At 38.7% G+C, this 22,831-nt stretch overlaps 1 protein-coding gene across 3 annotated transcripts; it reads right to left on the reverse strand.

Annotated features, from left to right (window-relative positions):
* On the reverse strand, positions 1-22,828 carry LOC110108036 (cell division control protein 48 homolog B). 3 transcript variants are annotated; one of them, XM_020838540.2, is made up of 13 exons: positions 22,673-22,828; positions 22,250-22,426; positions 22,099-22,143; positions 17,239-17,294; positions 16,955-17,104; positions 16,734-16,841; positions 16,470-16,569; positions 7,208-7,492; positions 6,958-7,127; positions 5,706-5,834; positions 4,926-5,022; positions 4,753-4,830; positions 1-744 (listed from the first exon to the last, which is right to left on the reverse strand). In XM_020838540.2, exons 2-13 carry the CDS (start codon positions 22,376-22,378, stop codon positions 442-444), a joined length of 1,650 nt encoding a protein of 549 aa, XP_020694199.1. In that variant the 5' UTR covers positions 22,379-22,426; positions 22,673-22,828; the 3' UTR covers positions 1-441. The 3 variants fall into 3 exon arrangements, with proteins under 3 accessions (XP_020694199.1, XP_020694200.1, XP_020694201.1); XM_020838541.2 differs by having other exon boundaries at positions 22,547-22,673; XM_020838542.2 differs by lacking the exon at positions 22,673-22,828 and having other exon boundaries at positions 571-744; positions 4,753-4,847; positions 22,250-22,660.
* Positions 22,829-22,831: the final 3 nt, after the last annotated feature.

Here is a 22,831-nt window from a genome sequence, read left to right on the forward strand (position 1 = left end):
TAAAATAGAAGCTGAACATCAAAGATGTTCACTGTCTTCACTCACCATTAATACATGCATAATAGTAGAATGTGCACTCATTCTATAAATCTACATATTTCCTTTCCTATGTGAGGGAAGATAAATAACAATGCTCGGAAAAAAAAAATATAAATATTTGCAGGATGAAGAATTTGGCTCCATAAAACCTATGCACCGGAAATATTTTAGGAATCAGAAGCCTCTGTTGTTGGAAAAATTATTATGTGTGGTCATCGGATTGTCCATAGACGAATCAAAATGCGCCACGTCACCCGGTACACAACAAAAAGGTGATGTGGAGCATCATGATTTGCCTCCGAACGGCCTCCAGTGACCGCACATAATAATTTTTTTCTACTGGTGGCCTTGATTCATAAAGGCTTTGTCAATTGTAATACCAAAGCTCGATGAACAAAAATCTCAACCTCTGTTTTGCAACTTGACTTGAGAATACTCTTCAATCATCGATCTTGTTAATGAGGGCCTCAGAGACTGCATGGAAGCCTGGAAATGCCGATCATAAACAGTATCAGCAGTGATATCTTCCCTAAGAGCAACCATTCCTGCTTCCCTGCAGAGTCCTTGAAGATCTGCACCTGTGAAGAGATCTGTCTTATCTGCGATCTGTTTAAGGTCTACATCTGCACCCAGCTTCATTGTCCGCGTATGAATGCGTAAAATTTCATAGCGGCCTTCTATGTCTGGTGGTGGTACATACAGTACCTGATCAAGGAAATGTTGCAGTTCATTCAAGTCATGAAATAAGCAGAATTGGACAGAAAGGCAAAAGTTAGATCAGACTCAAGCAGGTTCAAATCAGGTAGATTTTGTCACGCCTTGATGGATATGGGTATCAAGTCATTCATGGGTATCAAATCATGGTGTACGCAGGTTAAGTTCTTCATCATTTGTCATATTCTAACTATTGGGGGCATGAATCCTCATTTTTTCATTCACTCCTATTGAATGCCACATGAGAGGTTAAACTTATGTTTTGTATTTTTTTTTTTTAATTCAATCTAAGATATCTTACGCCTATCCCTTCCTTTCCTACTTAATCGGCACTAAATTTTTTTTTTAAAAAAAAAAGGCACCACATGCACCTCAAGAGTGGTAAGATGCAAAGAGATGAAATAATGTGTCATTTGCACTTAGCATGTATCATAACATCATGCGTATGGTGGAAATTTTTAATTAGCATTTTTCATACTTCACCCTTTTAATAAATAAACAAAAAATCTTATTTACTACAGAATCTAACCACAGCACAAACCTGACTCATAAAATAAAATAAAAAACTAGACCACAACCACACAGTCTACACCTCCGCATTCCAAATCTGATCTGGGAGAGCAGAGTCCAATCTTGATCACCACAACAACTCCGACTATAAAAGCCCTGGTGATGGCAATTAAACCTCCAGGTCAGCCTTCTATATCCTCCTTTTTTGGCGCTTCTGATTCATATGCTTGATCCTTCGGCTTCTCCTTTGAGAGCTGATTGAACAATTAAATGCTCTTTTCCCGCCTCTATAAAAGGGCTGAAACTTTATTGTAAAAAACAGCTTTTTGTAAGAAAAATTGAACCAGAGGGTTTCCTTCGTGGTTTGTGAGCTAGTTGATGAGGACATCGGAAGATCAACGGCTACATTCTAGAGCTTATTTTATTTTATTTTATTTTTTATATCTTATGTACTAGTTTATCTTATATTACTGTTTTTCCCATTTTACCCTTAGGTGTGGTCATATGGTGTTGTAACCCGAAGTGCATTTTAGTCTTTGCTATTTTTCTTTTCATGAGACCTATTTATAGGCTAAATCTCTTGTATTGTAGGATGATGATTGATATGAAAATTTTCTTTTGCTTCTTCTTCTTCTTCTTCTTGTGTGATCACTAGAGAGAAGGGAGAGAGAGCTCAAGGTGAGCAAGTGCAAGGCCCACCAGTCGTTGGAAGAGTCCACGGCTCATGGTTAGTTTATTTATATCTTACTTGTGTGTTCTTTCATCTTCCTTTCCCCAATCCACCCGCCGGCCCCTTCCTACCTCTCCACCACCGGTTACTTAACCTCCTCCACCCAATTCCTCCTCTATTCCAACACCTCAAGCCGACCCGCTAACCTAGACCACCAACCCGACACCTAGCCGCCCCCTTCCCCCATTGCTGCCGGCCCCACTCTCATAAATTCCCCCTCATCATGTTGATTTCCATCACCATAATGACTTCCTACTTTAGCTTAAGCATGAGAGGGAAAGATTTGAGTTCTTTTGAAATTCAAATTCTTTCCATGTAGGGAATTCTAAATAAGGAAAGTTTTTGAATTTGAATCCCATCTAACCGCCAGCATCCCCATCACCCCTTGGATCCCACATTAAATTTCCCCATTAATTCCTTCCATATTTGATCCCTTGTAATTTAGGAAAGAATTTGAATTCAAAATTCAAAAATGATTTGAAATTTGAATTTCAAAAGCTTTCTAATTAAGCCTAACCCCTTTAGGAAAGAATCCCCAATCACCTTAAATCTGAAATAAAATCTCAGATTTAATTCCCAATTGCAATTAATGCCTTGGTCCACATACATTGATTGTGGACACAATTTTCCTCTCCCTCTCTTTATGGCCAGCCCCCTCTTCCCCTCTTGCTTAATTATTTTCTTCCTTATTGAAGGCTTCAATTAGGGAAATAATTAAACACCCCTTGTCCCTTCCCTCCTCTCTTATTTGAATTTCAAAATTCAAATCTCTGACTTAGATAACTCTGAAATAAATCCAGATTTATTTCTTTTAATCCTTCCCTCCATCACAAGCCACATAATCTGAGACTAAACTTAGATTTTCTTTTTGGAAGGCTTTCCCCCAACGCTAATATTCCCAAACTGTGACCTAGAGAGGAGTTAACTGCCTTCACAATGCTGCTGTCCAGCTTCCGTTCAGCCACGAAGTGCTGTCTCGAAAACTATAGAAAATTTCCTGGCTGTCCCACAGTCCCGAACTTCCAGTTTTGCTGTCCAAAATTTCTTGAGAGTCCAAACTGCTGCCGAGGCTCCCATAGCAGCTGTCCAATCATCCCTGGGTGCTATCCAGAAGAATTCCAGCAGCAGAAACAGCAGTTCTGTTGCTCCAAAATCCCCCAACTCTGAGAGCCTGATTTCGACGCTTGTAGCGCGACAAAACAACCACATATACACGCTTTTTTAGCGTGGTGGAAGTGCGTCGCGATGCTCTTGACGAATTGGGTAATCACTTGAAACCTCAATTTCGGCGTTCGCTGCACATCGGAAAACTGCCTATACACGTTTTTCTTAACTTGGTGGGATGAGAACCCAGTGCGACGCCTACGACGAAGTGGGGACACTTATAAGTACCCGCTCATGGGGAAATTACTACATTTTTTTAATCATGTGTTGTAGAAGATCAATACACATTTTTTTTCGTGTGGTGGGGAACGAAGAAAATACGACCGCGGTGTCCAAGGACACCTATAAGCATGAGCATGAATCTATTACACATAGAATGGTCCACTTACAAGCAACTGCAAGAAACTTATGAATGTCTACGTAAATGTGATGTAGAACGGGGAGGAGGCTTGACTCCTAAACGTCTGGGACAGCTGTTCTGAGCAGTTCTAGGCAGCACCGGTCGCTCCTAGAAGGGCTGGACAGCAGCAAACTGCTGCGGGAAACTCTGGACAGCATATTGGAGGTCTTGGGAAGATCCTGGACAGTTTAAAGATTAGGGAAGAAAATAATTCACTCCAATTTAAGTTTCAAATTCAAATGGATGTAAATTAAGAACTTTCCTAAAATAGAATCACTAATTTAGGAAAGAATTTGAATTTTGAATTTGAATAATTTCAAATTCAAATCATTCCCTAAATTAACCCAACCAAATTAGGAAATCCCAAAGAGGGTGGGAGGAAAGGTGAGGCCGGCGGCTAGGGAGCCATGGCCGGCGGTTGGAGGATCTTCGGGTTAGGTGGCCGGCGGCTTATGGTAGAAATGGAGACGACGATGGTGGACGGAGGTAGAGGAAGAAGATAAACGACTAAAAAAAAATAGGAGGGAACAAATAAAAAAAAAAAAAAAGAGACAAAAAAATTAAAGATACAACCGCGAGCCCGGACACATCCTGCGGCTGACGGGTACTACGTCGCCCTTCTCCAAGGGACTTGACGCCACGAGCCCGGACCCATCCTGTCATAGTATTCCCTACAAACAATGAAGTCCCTTGCAAACTACAAGCTATGTTCAAGGATAATGAAGAGCGTGTGATACTTAGCATCATTCACTCACAAATGATAGTAAAGGTTTAGGGCATCTTGAATTTGGTTGAAATTTTGAGATCTCTTATGTTTAGGTTTTCTTTGGGCTCTAGCGGCACCTAGAGATTTGGGAGAGATCGATCATCATCTTGAAGAGAGGTTCAATTGCATCTTGTTATTTTTCTTCTTCTACTAGTGCAGTTCTAGTATTTTCTCTCAGATTTCCTACCGTTTTGTTTGTGGGAAAAACTGTTGTTTACTACAGATTTTTGCTCTGTTTTTCATTATTTTGAGCTGTTTCCTATCAAATTCCCAACCATTTCATCTTATTAATATCATTCAACAATGGCAAATCCTTAGATAACCCTGTTTGAATCATTCTTCTATAAGACAGGGTTGAACAACATAGGCGGTATCATGTAGAGAAGCAAAGATCCTTAAAGCAGTTAAACCATAAATTGTGAATCATACCAAGTCAAAGCGGCCTGGACGCAAAAGAGCAGCATCAATTGCATGGGGCCGGTTAGTTGCAGCCAATACAATAATTCCCTGTAAAAGAGCCTTATCTTTATAGATCCAAAAGTTTGCCAATTAGAAGTTGCCAGTCGTATTTGAGATTAAGATACTACAGAACAGTGTTCTACCGTAGCCAATTCGAGGCCGTCCATTTCTGTCAACAGAGTTGAAAGAAGCCTTTCACCAATAGTAACGTTACCGTTTGAATTCCCACCATGACTTCCACTGAGAACAAAGAACATGTACAATATTAAGTGTAATGATTCTATAAAAAATAAACAGCAAATAAAAGTAATATTACAACCTTCGTAAATGTACAAGAAATACACGCAAACATGAGCAGGCATACAAGTATTCCAAATAACAATAGCTGAATTCATGCCATCTAGGCTTAGCATCTCAATTGTTGCAATAAAGCGGTAATGGATGTAGAAAATTAAGTCTCTGTGCTTGTTAAACAACAACAAGATGAGAAAAAATTCAAGTGTTTTTAGACCATTCTCTTATCCATACTATTGTTGAACAAGCAGAGGTTCAACAGAAGCTCCGGTTGTCAAAGATCAAAGAAGAAAAAGTTGACTAGATAAAGAAAAACAAAGCTGAACAATATCGAAGCATAAACAAATTATTAATTAATTCTCAATGGTAGGAGTCATATCTCTGGAAACATAACCTGAAACATAGGCAGCAGAAACCCAAATATTAATCATATGCTTGATCATTAAGACTTTGTTTGAGACGGCTTTCTTACTGCTTTTTAAAGCAGTTTTCTACTTAAAAAAAATTAATTTTTGTACTAGAAAGCCGCTTTAAGAAGCAGGAAGAAAATCATACCAAACAAAGCCTAAGTCACATTTATTAAAGCAAATGAACTATGATGGACATACGCAGATGTTTTCAAGAATCACCGTTTAGGAGCAATGGCATCGGCTTCATCAAAGAACAAAATACTTGGTGCTGCTAAACGAGCCTTCTGAAATGTCCTGCGCAATAATGCTTCACCCTCACCAACATACTTCGAATATAATTCAGCCCCACTGCATATGCAAGGAAATATGTCGCTCATATAGGAATACTTAATGGGCCTTAAAGATAAAAAGTTAAAGCATGATGCTTTTCATGAACTTGACAACACACTCCACATGGAAAATCCCAAACAGTTAAAAGTCAAACAATCAGTCCACAAAGATTCTATTAGTATGAAAGGAAAACTCATGATTATTACGGATACCTTGAAGAACTTTTTTCATTGTAAAGGATGATACGTACGTGATAAAGAATATCAGAGCAGCAAAGACATAAGAACAACTATAAATGTGTACAATAAGAGAGACAAGAAAAAGGTAGAGAAGGCAGCATGTGTTCGAAGAAAATGGTGGAAAATTCAAATTTTCAAGGTTTGCTTTGCTATAGATCTTGGCTTCGTTTGGGACGGCTTTCTTTCTGCTTCTTAAAGCCCTTTTTAAGTATAAAAATAATTTTTTTTGTAATTTCTGTATTGAAAAGCAGCTTTAAGCAGTAAGAAAGATGTCCCAAACGAAACCCTTGTGACTTAACATGCAGCTCAAAGCTGCACTTAGCCACTTGAAAAGTCACCAATTGACAGCAATCCTCTACAGAATCAGTGCATGCAGCTAAACACTTTGGAAAACTTAAGAGTCATCAGGTAATGAGTTTTAAGCTGCTTGGCTTCTCAAAATTCCATTACACCGCAATTTGATTTGTGTGGAAAATGAGCTAGAGAAAACACTAGGTGGGAACAGCACCTTTGCATGACTTCATGATAAAGGACAACGCAATAGCAGACTTTACTGAGAACAGCCGTGACATTTTTAATGTATCAAATAGCATAGCATGGCCTTGCCAAATGAAGCTTTGTCACCTTCACCATAACTTTTCAGGTATTACGCAGAGGGCAGAAGGTGAGGCCAATATTGCCCATCCTTACAGAAATAGCACCACTCCATCAATAAGCATAAATGACCATAGAATTTTATATGAATGTGGATCAAAGTAAATTATAGTATCAATAATGTTCATTTCCAATCAAGTGTTCATCTGAAATGCCTTTACTCCTGACAAGTAACATAAACATTTTACATTTTAAATAAAAACCCTATCCTGTAAATGATTATTTTCCATTTTTCGGGGGAAACCTACCTCAAGGAAAAGAAAGAAGCTTGAGCAGCATGAGCTACCGCTTTAGCAAGGGAAGTCTTGGAGCACCCAGGAGGGCCATGTAAAAGAACACCACGTAGTGGTGATATCCCCAACCGTGCAAAGGCATGGGAATGCTTGACGGGCCATTCAACAGCCTGTTGAAGCTTTTTCTGTTGCACAGATTAAAGAGAAAATTGATAAAATAATTTAGATAGTTTCAATTTTAGAAAGGTGTAACGAAATTTCTGACCTTCAAATCTTTTAGCCCTCCAATGTCATCCCATGATACCTTAGAAAAGTCTTTCGTAACACCTCTTGTGATACTCGGACCAACCTCAGATTTTGCGCCTTCCCAATCTTCCATTTTTAGTGTAGGTACCTCACCAGCTTTAGCCCCATTTGATGACCTGCGGTATGCGAGCCTAGCAGCTTCCCGGCATAATGCCTCTATATCGGCGCCCACATATCCATTGCAGGATTGAGCAATTACTTGTAGGTCAACTTTGTGATTTAGTTTTACATTCCTTGAATAGAGCTGAACATATTAATGAAAAAAAAATGGAAAATGATAAGAATAAAGAGCGCCATTAAAATTACAAACAACTTAAAAATATGCCTTAACCACATATCCACTCAGTTCCTAGATGATACAGGATAATCTGAGGTCAGGGTTTTCTAATATAACTAGAATGACATGACATATGCATCACATATCAAAAACTATTAATAGTAAATACCATAAACTTGCTTTCTTTAGACACAAGTCAATACAATAATTAGAACCTAAATGATAATGTAATGGTCAAATAAATAAATAAACTTTAACTTTGAACCATGTAAAATAAACAAGATGTTGTAATTTAATCACCACAGATAGATTTTCAATCATGCTAAATTTGAATAAAATTATGAACAATATCAAGCTAAAACAAAATATAAAGAAGAAATTAGATAAAAGGAAAAAATTCAAAAAATTAAGAAATCCACACCTCACACCAATATGAGGAGATGACTTTTCCAACATTAGGTAGTTACACCATTACCACACTTGAATTATATGGACTTTAAAATATCCCCACCGACTATGTTGAATATTTAAGAGATTCTTAATTACTTTTTGGAAAAAACAAATTTGTTATTAAATAAAACACCACCAAATAATTTTGATGATATTGTGAATGCTTTAAAATCTGGTTTGAAATTTTCAAAAGCATGAACTCCTATAATTAATTATCCCTCCCGACATAAAGAGAGAATTTTGATCAATTCTAGTCTATAGCTCTACAATACTTTGCTTAAGAAGCCTCATTGGGGGAAAACATATCATTATTGGCTCGGAGCTGATGGTGGAAAATGATGAGAAACCCGATCAATACTGCATAATTCCATCATATTAGATTGCTATGGACCCTAATCTACCAAGCAAATAGAAGTAGATGACCGAAGTTGAACATGCCTTGTCAAGTGCATCTCATGGTTCACAACTCATAGGCTTAGGCTTTGGGGAACATCCATACTTATGTTGTAACTATAATATGATGACATCGTCACAATCGAGCAAACCATTAGGTCAAGAGTTACACATCACGTCCTTGCTGACATGAAAGTTTTGGATATGATTATATTGATACATTTGATAAAATATTAGCTTGTTATGAGCTTTAATCGAATTTAAATTTCTCATCCTTCACAAACTAGTATGGTCGAAGGATGGTCACTCTAAATGTAATCAATCGATTATTGCTTCAATTTTTTACTTATTTTTTTGGCAACGTGAATAAGGTTAAACAAATTCCTTCCAATACAAATTTTGCTTGATTGCCCCCATCATCAATAATGAACTCAAAATATGTTTTTAATAGAATTTAAAATGACATTTTATAATAGCATCCTCTCCATTTATTATTATTAGTGATAAATTCAGCCATCATCAGGGATATGGCACGAAATATTATCTTTATAATTGGGAGCTTGACTTGGATGATGAGATAATCTGGTCAAGATATTCTCAAACCCATGATTGAGATATGAGCTTAGAGAGTTCATCATTATGATAACAAGTTCGATTTTGGTATTAACCCCCTTCAATTATAATATTAAATAATTAATCTCATCATCATGGTAAAGGCACCTCAACATGATGATAGTATTCTTATGTTTCAAATTTTATTCTCTCATTAGCAATGTGGATTAATCATTATTTCTACACATAAATTGAGGTTGAGGCATGTTTTCTATTATTTTACATAAAGATTATAGTGCCAAAAGTTTTGTTAACTCTGATACTTACGGATGTGATACATGCAAGGAGTTTACGAGAGATTAACAAGATAATTTATTAAAAGTTAACCAATATAAAATTAGGCGTCAAATCAAAGTAAGATTTTATAAATTCGTAGTCTTCCACTTGCTTAGGCAAAGAAGTATGTGCAGAATAACCAAAATGCTCTTAATCAAATACAAAGGCAATCATAATGTAACAACTTATAACACAAGTCTGAAATTTAATATTGAGATGTTCACCTTGAAGGTTTACACTCTCTACGGTTCTAGGGCTTAATAGATGAAGATCTTCTACACTAGACTTGAAATAGCCACTAGGAAGAAAGAGCCGAGGAACTTGGTCGTTGGGAAGGTAGCCGGAGGTGGAGAGGCGGGTGGTCGTCCAGTAATTGTCCACTCTCCAGTAGGTCTTTGTTCATCGATGACGTCCGCCGAGTGGAGGAGAATACGATCGACGTATTCCTCTACAGTGTTGTCGAATCCAAATCCAAGGTCGAAGAAAGGTGATTGGATGATGTCAATCTCCCCTTGAGAATTGCCAATGACGGGAAGGGTGGAAAATGTTCTATGCTTCTCTTGGTGTTTATCGACATAAGAGTTATAAGGCTCCAAGAGAGGGAGTTGCTGAGGGAGGCGGCTCACAAAGAGAGAGGGGCGGCTTGGGTGAGGTCTAAAGAGGTGTGGGAAGGATTTTAGTAAATCTGAATTTTGAATTCAGATTTTCCTAAGGGAGGGAAACTTTGATTTGGGGTTCAAATTAATTCCAAACGGGAGGCTTGATTGGGGCGGTAGCCAAGGGGAGTTTAATGGGGATTTAATGGGGTTCTAGGTGGCGAATTGGAGAGAGAAAAGGGGTAGAGAGGGGGCTGACCACATGAGGTGGAATTTGAGGTATAATTGGGGCTTGCCATTAAATCTGAGATTGATTTCAAATTTTAATGTGTTTAGGAGGTTTCCTAATATACGTTATTAATATGGAAAGTTTTAGAATTCAAATTTGAATTTGAATCTAAATGAGGCAACCTTCCAAATTAATGGAACACAATCTAGGAAAGTAATTAGGGATGATTTTGAAATTTGAATTTCAAAATCCTTGGGCGGTGGATTGAGGGCCGGCGACTTGTGGGGCTTGGAGAGGCCGGCGGTGAAAGGGCTGGCTGGGATTGGTGGTGAACGGGTGAGGGGAGGCCAGCGACACAAGTATGAGGCGGTTGGATTGGGTTCGGGCTTTGGGAGGAGGGAAGGTGATGGGGGAAGAGGAGGAAAGAAGAAAAGAAAAGTTTGGAGCCGCAAACCTTGGAATCCTCCGAAGGATGACGGGTATTGCTCTCACCCACCTAGGGTCTCTCCTCTCAAGAACTCACTTAGAGATCAAGCAAAGAAAACTAAAATTTCATTCAATATTCATCATCTGATACAATAGAGGAGGCCACAATATATAGGCCTAAGGAAATAAAAAATACAATGATGCAAATGCCCTTGGGGCTACAACTCAAGACGACTCGAAAGAAAGGGTACAATCGTAAATAGCAATTAATCCATAAAACATCAAAATAAAGACTAAGCATCAAAATAAAGGTTGTGGATCGTAGCCATCGATCTGCTCCTCCTGCGCTAATATACTCGTCGAAAACGTCTGTCGATGTCCTCATCACTTACTAATAAAGGATCGTGCTCAAAAGTAGAATTTACAACTTAAAGTTTAAGGAAGGTCTAAAGGCTGAGACTTGCAACCTATGATGCACGGACACGGACACGGCGACACGGACACGACACGACACGGACACGGGACACGGCTTTTTTTGAAAATATAAGACACGGGTACGGCGCGGACACGACAATATATTTTTTTATATAGTGTATATATATTAATATAATATCATATTAAAAATGTCAAATAATAATAAATGAATGGCATGATAATTTGTCTAGCTTATAATATAAAATATTTAGTACAAAATATCTAGTACAACCATAAAAATATAAGCAAATAATAACTTACTACAACATCAAGCATTTAAGCTTCAACTACTAGGATTAGCTTTAAATGTTTGTTTTTGGCCTTCAATATCATCATCATTAAATATCACTACTTTCAACTCTGGTTCAACAAAAGAAAGATTTGTAATTGTGCAAAAAGAGAGGAGATGAAAATATCTTCACTGTCAAAGAGAAATAAAAATGAGAATATTCGATGAATGGGTATTAAATGCAAACGTTGATTTGGTGTTGTCGATATAAAATAAGAAATTTAGTTTAAATCTCGCCAAATATAAGAGATTATATTTTTAAAAAATTATAAAATATTTAAGATACACGTGTCCACGCGTGTCAAATTTGTTTTTAATATTTTTTTAATCGGACATATTTTCGGCGTGTCGGAGGAGTGTCGGAGGAGTGTCGGACGAGTGTCGTGTCGGACACGGTGTCGGACACTGCACGCCACTTTGAGGAGAAGTGTCGGTGCATCATAGCTTGCAACCCATCTCTATAGGCAGGGCAACCCATAATTTTACTTTAACTTATCTTTTTTTTCTTTTTTTAATGTTTATAAAAATAGGAGTCTTATCAACTCCATGCGCTTAATCATAAAGAATAAGTTCAGCTATGCATGTATGTGTGTAGTATGTGATTTCAATGTCCGAACAGAAATTTTATGCATAGATTTTATTATGGTTACAGCTTACATACTAATGATTTGGAGAAGCCCAAATGTTGGACATACATTCCTTTCCTAGAAATAGTGTGGCCCAAGAGCATTCTCATTGAATAAATTTTTCTTCATATGAAAGACTTTAAAGGGATCATGCAAATTAATTAAAACTTATTTTGGGTGTGCCTCTTGTTGGATTGTTGGTCAAGATAAAAAAAATTAGTTTGATTGTGGTAAAGAAGATTCACTTAACCTTGGTAGCCATTGCAATAATGCAAGTTGTAGTATCAACTCTTTTTTTTTTTTTTTCAGAGCAAGAGAATTGATGAGGACATCAGAAATATACGACTAAGATCGTGCCTTTTATTTTGATCTATTTAATGTATTTGATTTATTATTGTTCATTTTCCCTTTCTACCCTCACTTGAGGGCTTTGTCTTATGTATGCCCTAGGGGCAATTGTGTCTTTGTTATTTCTCCTTCATATATTTGGCTATTTAAAGCCACCCTCCTCCTTTGGAGAGGTTAATGAATGAATATTATGAAAATTCCTGCACTTGTGTGTTTTGAGAGAGTTTGAAAGTTCTTAGAGAGAGCTTTGGAGAAGTCCCTTGGTGAAGGGCAACGGATCACCCACCAACCTTGGAAGAGTTCAGGTTCGTGGCTTTCTTGTTATTCTCTATCCTTTCTTTCATCCTCCCCTTTCCCCTTGTGGTTGGATTAGGGTTTTCCAAACCCAAAACCGCCGGCCTCCACTTCAAGTCCAAGCCCCACCACCGGCCAACACTCATTCCCCTTTCCACCTAGTCGTCGGTCATCCAAGGTGGCTCACCCCTTGATGGGTTGATCCACTTAATTCCCACCACAACACCTCCAAAACCCACAAACCCTAACCCTAGCCTAGCCGCCGGCCACCCCATCTCCCTCTTGCCTCCAAATTTCAAATCTCTCCACCACCTCTTTCCTTTTCCATACAAATCATTTTGAGAAAGCTTTCATTCCAATCAACCAATCAAGATTTGAAATTCAAATTGTTTCCTAAAATAAAGTTATATTTTAGGAAACTTATCCAATCCAATCTAAATCAAATTTGAATTGGATTGGAATTGATTTCCCCTCCTAGTTCCCACATCCTTAATGCTTTCCAAAATAAAACCTCTCACGTGGGAAAGAATTAAATACTTTCCTAATTTAAATCATCTTAACTTTCGAAAGAATTCAAATTTCAAATTCCAATTAAATTGAATTTGAAATCCTTTCCTAATGAGATTGATTTATTTTTGGAAACTCCCAAATCCTCTCAAAACTGAAATTTATTAGAGAGTTCTCTCTAATTCTCTTTCCACAATTAGCCACCTAAGTTTAGAAAGCAATTCTAAATCCCCCCAATTAAATCCCCATGTATGGCCAGCCCACTTCCTCTCTCCAATCCCCTTAATCTCCATAATTACTCTCATTAATTCCCCACCCAATCTCAACCTAAGCTGCCGCCCCTTTGGATTTCCCTAATCCTAAGCACAATTCTCTCCACCCATTAGTTTCCCCACCTAGTTCTGACTAGTTCTACATCTGTCCAGAAATTCTGGATTGAAAGGAAGCTACCCGGATTCCCAAACTCAGCAATAATACTATCCAGACGGGACCCTAGCAGCTGTTTACTCCCTGTACAGGTGCTGTCCAGGAATTCTAACTGCCCTCCTTGCTGTCCAGATGTTTGGAGAAGGCTCCAACTGCTGCCCGGACGTTGAAGTGTGCTGTCCAGGAACTCCAGCATCTTCCCCTAGCCTCCCGACCAGCAGAAGTGCTTTTCCAACTGCTGTCCAAGAAGGACAGCTTGCTGTCCACCAATTCCAGCAAGAGAATAACAACAGTCTTGCGGCCATAAAGCTACCAACTATTGTCCAGCATTTGAGAAGGTTGAATTTTAACAAAGGGTGACCTCTTACCTTCTCTCTTACTTTCCTCATCGATTCTTGCTTGTGGTTTTATTTGATTCATGCAAAATCTTGCCAAGCTCCGCTAAAAGCTTAGTATTTGGTAGGAAGTGTGTGAGAGATCTTTCATAGCAATACTCTTATTGTTAGACTAGGGATTTCTTGTTGAAACCCATCTCATATGCAACGTCAAGAGCAATTGATTGTTTTGTGGGTTTTTACTTTTCGCAAGTGACTTGGCCTAAGCTTTTGTTACCGCTCTTTGTGTTTTATTTCATTGTCTAAATCACCTTCAAGTTTTAGTTAACTTGCTCTTAATCATCAAGCATGCAAAATTCTTATTTAAATCATATTTTCATATATGTCCTGCATCAAGAACAGGATTCGCTAGCTTCATGAATGTTCCTGAATGGTCCAAATATTTTATAGAGTTTTTACAATTTTTTAAATTTCTTCCTAAAATATAAAGATTTTCTTCATTTTATTTCCCTTATTTTCCTTTCTCGCTTTCTTTCATGTTTTTTTTCAAAAATATCACCAAATAACATCAGAACCCCTCATTCTCTCAATGCATTTGAGCACGAACACGTGAACGTGAAGAGAAATTTGAGTCACAAAATGGGTTTTGCACATCTTTTAAAGTGCTTATCTAATTTTGGAGCATCATGACTAGAGTCGCTTTCATTAAAAAGCATGCACAGAGAGTCATATTGATTTCCTTTTTTATGTTCTCATTGGCAATGTCATTTTCATTGTCATGGGAATCTACTTCAATTTCATGTGCGTGAGCTTGATTAGTTTCCAATGCATTAATTTGTGGTTTAACCACATTAATATCATTATATGATTGTTTTCATTTATTCATCAATTTGTGATGAGGACATCGTCAGCATTTATTCCAAAGATCAATTTTTGCTATAGATGATAATTTTATTTTGGGTTATTAAGTTACAATGGATCTCTTTAATTTCTTAAAGTGACTCCTCCATCGCATGTACGTTTCACATCAATTTGGCCAACAGATTTTGCAAAATTGTGAAAATATCATCCCTTCCCAAGATCTATTAAGAAAGAATGACAATTAGCCTCACTCATTAATGAGTGATATGTTGACAAAACATATAGCCTTTAATAACAAATTTAAAGCACGGTCAGAGTTAAGGCTTCTAAATGTAATTAGAGTGATGTGATGGATGTAGATCACACAATAAAAATAAGATTTGTATATCATACATCATTAAATATCAAAACAACTTGCTTTATTTAGATGCAAATTAGTAAATAAAAAAAATGACAATCCAAATTATAAAATAATGATAGAATAAACATAGTAATCAAAACAAAATTTGTACCACAAAAGCAATTATAGCTTAATCATCAAAAATACATTATTATTAGTATCAAATTTGAACAAAATCAAGAAAACTAACAGTAAAAGAAAATAAAATAAGCTAACAAATCAAGTCAAGAAAGGAATCTATTTATAGACTCCTCATCCTTAAGTTGGTATATATGGTTTGTCCAATATCAGCAAAAAATTACTTTCAGACAACCTTCAAAAGTTTATAATTTAACATTATCCAACAACAACAACAACTGATCCTTGATGTAACCCAACCGAAATAGGGAAATACTTGGTCAATCCACCTTGTGTTTGAACACAAGTAATAGCTCCTGCATACATATCTTTAATGATTTGAATATAAGCATTATTGACTCCAACATTATCCATAAATAAAAAATTTTTAACAGCCCATTCATGCATCTGTGAAACAGAAATATAAGAATATTCGCCAGTAATAGCACACGCATGCCCACAATATCAGAAGGATTGCCATCAGTAAAATTACTCGTTAGAAAAGGACTATAGGCCATAGTCCCAAACCCTCCACATATAGCGGGAAAAATAAGAGGCAGCTATAGTTCCACACACTCAAAAAAAAAAAAATCATTGATGCTAATATATAAGCACTTCTATCTACCAACACTCTGATAGGCCAGTCCCTGGACCGACTGGACTGCTCCTAGTGTTTAGGAGGCAGAACAAGGGGGGTTCCGCCCCACTTCATTGTCGCCTCCGCTTGTGTGGAGTTTAATTAGGAGGGATTTAGGGGGAGGATTAGGAGGGAAAATACAAATAGGAAGGGTGATTTTGGGATTTTACTTAATTATTGCATGCTTAAGTATGTTTTGGAGGCTAGGGTTAGGTTCTTTTTTTATTATTTTTATTATTATTTATTATTATTATTATTATTATTATTATTAGGGTTAGGTTATATCTCTGATTTTTGCTGAAATTAGGGTTCTTGTATTCTTGAGTGGGCTCTAGCGGCATCGAGAGAGTTGGGAGAGCCGGATCTTCCTCTCCAATAGAAGATCCATTGCATCTTGTTGTTTTTCTTCATCTATTATCAATTAAAAGGTCCAATTTTGATTTTTCTTCCAAGATATTCTCAATTCCTATTTTGCAAAGTGTTGAAATTAATTTCAGCAAAAGGGAATTCTTATTTACTACAAGTGTTTCCTAACACACTTTAATTTGCTCGTCCGCTAACAATGTATTAAATTGCATGCTGCCGACAATAATGAGCAAGCATGAAAAATGACAAGTTTGCAATGGAATGAAAGTAAGTGTATCAAACCTCAAGAATTTTTAACCGTTCATCTGCAGTTGGAACACTAATTTCAATTTCAGCATCAAAGCGCCCTGGTCTTCGCAAAGCAGGATCAATTGCATCAACCCTAACAAGACAATGTTTATGAACATCGTTAAAAAAAAAAATTTCTTTTAGATGAAACAATTTATGCTACAACACCAGGATATGATAAATTACACATGAATTAAACATAAATTATTAAATTTAACTTCACAGTTAGCTCCCGAGATTATTTTTAAGCAAGTTTACCTATTGGTTGAAGCTACCACGACAACATGTGGAAGGGATTTTGATGAAGTTCTGCTTCCATCCATCAAAGTTAAAAGTTGGCCGACTATCCGAGTTTCTTGTTCCTTCCTAAGTCATAAAGTTAGCAAAAGCGTGAGAATGAGCCTGCTTGTCCCTTTCAAATAAAGAACTATAGACATGAATTCATGCACCCACCCAAAAAGAACTTCTTAAATTTATACCTATTATCACGGTGTGGGCATATGGCATCAATTTCATCTATGAAGATAACAGAAGGCTTCCCCGATGATACATATGAATGTGCTTGAGCAAAGGATTCTCGCAAAAACTTCTCACTTTCACCAACATGTGCTCTATGGAGAGATGATGTACTAGAAGCACATAGATAAGAAAAGAAAGGAACACAAGAAACCAGGTCAATAAAAATGAACTAACGGAATCAGCATATCAACCAATCACCAAAACATAAAATAGATATAAAATTCTCTTATATTGAATGGATTACCTTATCCTAGTTAGATGTGCACCACTCTCTAGAACCACAGCTTCCACCAAGCTTGTCTGGGACAATTGAAAATCAAATTGACGTATGAATTTTGGCACGTTTTAAGATAAGGTTCATACAAACAATAATAGAAGTGAAGCAAAGAATTTTGGCCTTCAAAAATCCATGATCCAACAATGTCCTCCTCAAACACAATTTTTTATCTGAATTAGCAAGCTTTTTTTTTCAGTCGTGATTCATAAAACTGTAGAAACTCTTAACAGAGCTATGAGTTTCAAGAACTCATTGGAGAAGAAGATGAACAGTAAAGTGGAAATATTATTTCGTATTTCTCCTTGTACCCGGTTACAGACTGCCTATATATAATGTCCTTAGCAAATACTTTACACGTGTATAACACTTATACGTTTACAAGAATAGTAAATGTATTGCTGACTATACACAAACAATTCAAGCACTCTAACATTCCCCCTCAAACTGAGAATTGGAGCCAATGGTCAGTTTGGATCGAAGTAACTTGAATCGAGGAGTAGACAAAGGTTTGGTAAGGATGTCCGCTAGTTGATCGACTGTGCTAATGGGAAGTAGCCGAATTACTCTGTTTTGAATGTGCTCCTGAACAAACCTTTGATCAATTTCAATGTGCTTAGTACATGCATGAAAAACGGGATTGTTGGCCAAGGCAATGGTTGAGGTGTTGTCACAGAACATGTCAACCGGCGAAGTGTGATCCAGACGAAAATCAGCGAGCAGCTTTTTGATCCAGATGGTGTCCGTCGTGGCTGCGGCTAAGGCGCGATACTCTGATTCAGTCGACGAACGGGACACGGTAGACTGTTTCTTAACTGTCCAGGAAACAAGAGAATCACCTAGAAATGTGCAGAACCCAGACGTCGATTTCCGGGTGACTGGGTCCGATGCCCAGTCCGCATCGGAATAGGTCCTGAGCAAGAGAGTTGATCTTGTTATGGGAAGACCGAAATCAGTAGTTCATTTGATGTACCGAATCAGCTTTTTCAACATAAGAGTATGAGACGAGGCTGGGTCGTGCATATGCTGTGATAAAGCATTGACAACGTATGCTATATCTGGTCGAGTTAGTGTAAGATATTGAAGGGACTCGATTAATTTTCGATAGGCAGCCGGAGAGAAGCAGGGAGCTGACTCAGACGTGTAACCTGTTGGCTTTGTAACACAGGGATTAGCGACTGAGTTGCAATTTTGCAACTCAACTAGTTCAACTATAGACTTAGCATAAAGAGTTTGAGAAAGAAAATACTTATCAGAGGTGTTGTCGATCTTGATACCCAAGAAGTGATTTGCCGGACCAAGATTTTTCATGGTAAATTTAAGCTGTAACTGTTGTACTAGCTGTTGAATAACGGATGGGTCATTGCCGGTGAGAAGAATATCATCGACGTAGACAAGCAAGTAGAGTTGCAGTTGATCACGATGGAGAAGGAGCGAGGGGTCTGCCTGGCTGTGCGAAAAACCGAGCTGAAGAAGATACGAGGTAAACGTTGTATACCACTGACGAGGAGCTTGACGGAGACCGTAGATAGCTTTACGAAGACGACAGACATGATGAGGATTTGTGGAATCCTCGAAACCTTTTGACTGTTTCATGTATACGACCTCGTTGATATCACCGTGCAAGAAAGCATTAGTGACGTCCAATTGAAGAATTTGCCAACGATAGAACAGCGCAATGGTGAACAAAATGCGAATAGTGGGAAGCTTAGCAACTGGACTGAACGTGTCGCTGTAATCTAAACCATATTCTTGTTGGTTTCCGAGTGCCACCAGTCTAGCTTTGAACCGAGCTACCGATCCATCAGAATTATACTTAGTGCGATAGGTCCATTTTGATCCAAGAACCGAGCACTTTGATGGAGGAACAACTAGATCCCATGTGCCTTGTTTTTGAAGTGCAAAAAACTCTTCTGCCATGGCACATCGCCATTCAAACTTTTTGCTGGCTTCGGAGTAGGAGGTAGGATCTAGAATGGATTGTTCCTTATGTAGCAGATTAAGTTTTTGAATTGGTTTAAGGGAGACAGTTTGACGTCTTGTAGTCATTGGATGTTTTTGGTAGAGAACAGCCGGCAGAGTTTGGAGGAGGCTATCCGAAGTTGGGATATTGACATCCGGTGTAGCAGAGGAGGGAGCGGAAGGATGAGAGGCGACATCAGGATCCTGAAACGTAGAGGTAGGAGCACGAGCTGAACCTGATGAAGAGGTGGATAACTAAACAGAGGCAGGAGTCAGTAGTGATGGTGGTAGAGGCGTAACATTAGGCGATGCAGCAGATTTCCTGTTAGTGAAAGGAAAAATTGTTTCGTTAAATTGTACATGTCGAGAATAAATAACTTTGTTTGTTACCAAATTTTGACATTTATATCCTTTCATGATGTCTGAGTAGCCAAGAAGAACGCATTCTGATGAGATTGGGTTGAGTTTATTACGAAGCATTCGAGGAATCAATGGGTAACACAAACAGCCGAACGGACGAAGATGATCGTACGAAGGAGTGGTGTGAAACATTCTGTAGACAGGAGTAGAGTTGTTGATCGTAATGGAAGGAAGACGGTTAATAAGATAGATCGCTGTGTAAACTGCATCAACCCAATATTCCATAGGCATTCCGGCATTGTGGAGAAGCGTACGAGCGGTGGATATGACATGCCTATGCCTCCTTTCGGCGACCCCATTTTGTTCAGGGGTATAGGGACATGTTGTTTGATGAAAAATGCCTGCATTCCGAGTGAATGCTTGGAATTTGTGATTCATGAATTCGCCACCACCGTCTGTCCGAATGGCCTTGAGCTTGCGGTTCATTTGACGTTCAATAAACGACACAAATTGTATAAAAATATTTGTAACTTCAGTTTTAGAAATAAGCGGAAATAACCAAGAGAATCTGGAGTAATCGTCAATGAAGATTACATAATAGCGAAACCCCTGATGAGAGGGAACCGGAGCCGGTCCCCAAACATCAGAGTGAATGAGTTCTAATGGGGCATTAGTGCAGCTAGTAGAATTATCAAAAACTAATTTGTGTCCTTTACAGGAAATACAAGAATTACAAATATTTGAAGAAGAGGAGATACAGAGAGAGGGATTAGTAGTTGTGATCTGCTGAATGATGCGAGTGTGCGGATGCCCCAAACGCTGATGCCAGTTGATAGCAGATTTTTTGGTGGCCGAGAGACCCGTGTGCTGAGCTGGTCAAGGTGCTGCACTTGTACAACCCGTCCTTACATGGACCTGTAAGAATGGTTCGATTGCTCTGCCGGTCCTTGAAAACAAAACCATTTTGATCAAATATGATTGCTAAGTTATTGTCTTTAACAAGCTTAGAAATTGACAGCAAATTATATGATAAAGAAGGAATGTGTAGAAGTTTAGAGAGAAGAAGCTTACTATCGGGGGTAGGAAGGATACCAGTGCTTGTGTGGGCAATAGGAACCGACCTTCCATCCCCGATTGTTACCTTATCAGGTCCATTGTAGGTAGTTGAATTGGACAGGTTTTCCAATGTGTTGGTCATATGAGCGGAGGCACCCGAGTCGATGTACCAGTCGGTAGACGAACTGTTCTCGATACTGGCCAGAAGCGCATTTGGTTTCTTGTTTGATTGCCGATTTGGCGTGTAATTAATATTAAGTCGATGCCAACACGCATCAGCCTGATGTCCCTTCTTCTTGCAAATTTGGCATAAGACGCCGGAGGATTGGGATGAGCGGTTCAAAGAATTGTTATCGGAATTGTTTCGAGTCCGACCACGACGACCGCGACCTCTGGACGTGTACAGCGCAGCCTGATTTTCAGGCAACCTGGGAAATTTAGCAGCAGCGGCTTTGAGGTGGATTTCTTCGCTGATGAGAAGAGAATACAGGCTGTCAAGAGAAAGCGAGGTTTGCAGTGTGCGAATAGAGGTTGTGAAAGACTGATATTCGGGAGGTAGCCCGTTAAGAATGTAGATGATAATGTCTTCAGGATCTACCGAGGAACCTGCGGAGGCAATTTGATCTACTATTTTCTTGATCTCAGTAAGATACTGAGTCATGGTGAGATTCTGCATCGATACGTTGTGAAGCTCATTCTTGAGCTGAATCACTTTAGAGCGATTCGAGGATTGGAACCTAGTATGAAGCGTAGACCAAATGTCGTGCGTTGATTCAAGATGAATCACGTAAGGTAGTACCGATGGAGCAATAGTAGAGCACATTGCGGTTGCAAGATTCTGATCCGTGACAGACCAGATTTGAGGATCAAGATTTGGATCCGCATTTTCAGATGCAGATTTTGGATCGAGGAAGCCAGCGAGCCATTTGCTTTGAAGAGCTTGGCGATCTGCGTACTCCAGATGGGGAAGTTGTCCGGGCATAACGCGTGGGGAACGAACGCGTGGGGAACGAGAAATTTCAGGTTAGATATGACAAACTTGAGAGATGGGGAAATTGCCGGAGCCGACGATGCGCCGCCTGTGGTAGCGGCAGTAGACGAGGAGGCTGGGGATTGAGAAGCTATGGCCAGGTCTTGAGAACCAGAGGACTCTTGATACCATGTAGAAACTCTTAACAGAGCTATGAGTTTCAAGAACTCATTGGAGAAGAAGATGAACAGTAAAGTGGAAATATTATTTCGTATTTCTCCTTGTACCCGGTTACAGACAATGCCTATATATAATGTCCTTAGCAAATACTTTACACGTGTATAACACTTATACGTTTACAAGAATAGTAAATGTATTGCTGACTGTACACAAACAATTCAAGCACTCTAACAAAAACAAACTATTCTTGCAGGGAAACAGTGCTATGTCAATGCAAAGAATGATACTTAAAAATGTTCTACCTTTCCCGTGCCAGGGGGGCCATAAAGCAGCAATCCTCTGGGCCACTGAAGACAGAGAAACAAAAACCAATCAAAATACATTGAGAATTCCTTTAGCTAGATAAGCATAGAAATCTTATGTGTTTACAAAGTGTAAATCATGGAGAGGAACCTTAAGGCCGAGTTTCTGAGAAATGCAGCCATATAGGAAAGGATGGATGATAAGCTCCCTCAGTGCTTCGAGAGCTCGTTTATTGCCGGCAATGGAATCTTCTGCTCTTTTCACTTTGATGTTTTCCATTACGATTTGAAATTAACTTGTTGCCTCTCTTCGTTCTGTCCTGCTACCCTGTGATCACCATTTTTGTTACCGTCTAAGGGGCTGTTTGGATGCAGGATTTAGGCCGGATTTGAAGCGGATTTGAGCTAAATCCCGCCAAACGGACAAAAATGCAAAACCAAATCTCACGGTAATTCAAAGCCGCGGTTGACGGAAATTCCCTCTTTTCGTGGTAAATCCCGGATTTACGAAATCCTTTGGTTCGGCGGATTTACGGGATTTGGCCGAAGAGGCGCGCGAAAGGGAGAAAGTTACCTTCACAGCAAGCGAGCTCCCGTTGTCGCTTCCGAACACAAAATGTCGTAACTTCGGATCTAACAGGAAGGGAACGTCGTCGAAGGGCGAAGTCGAACAGCGACGAAGAACTTCCGGACGAAGCAAAACGAAATAGAGAGGTAAAAGCAAAACCTAGAA

Source organism: Dendrobium catenatum, unplaced genomic scaffold (assembly GCF_001605985.2).
Source record: "Dendrobium catenatum unplaced genomic scaffold, ASM160598v2 fragScaff_scaffold_1347, whole genome shotgun sequence".
NCBI lineage: Eukaryota > Viridiplantae > Streptophyta > Magnoliopsida > Asparagales > Orchidaceae > Dendrobium > Dendrobium catenatum.

What these genes read in the sequence shown, in the direction of transcription:
- LOC110108036 (XM_020838540.2), bottom strand. Translation starts at nt 22,378, where the DNA reads ATGGAAAACATCAAAGTGAAAAGAGCAGAAGATTCCATTGCCGGCAAT. An exon ending in GCACATCTAACTAGGATAAG is followed by an intron (nt 17,105 to 17,238) that starts GTAATCCATTCA and finishes ATGTGCTTCTAG; the next exon opens with TACATCATCTCTCCATAGAG. An exon ending in GCTTCTTTCTTTTCCTTGAG is followed by an intron (nt 5,835 to 6,957) that starts GTAGGTTTCCCC and finishes TTGCATATGCAG; the next exon opens with TGGGGCTGAATTATATTCGA.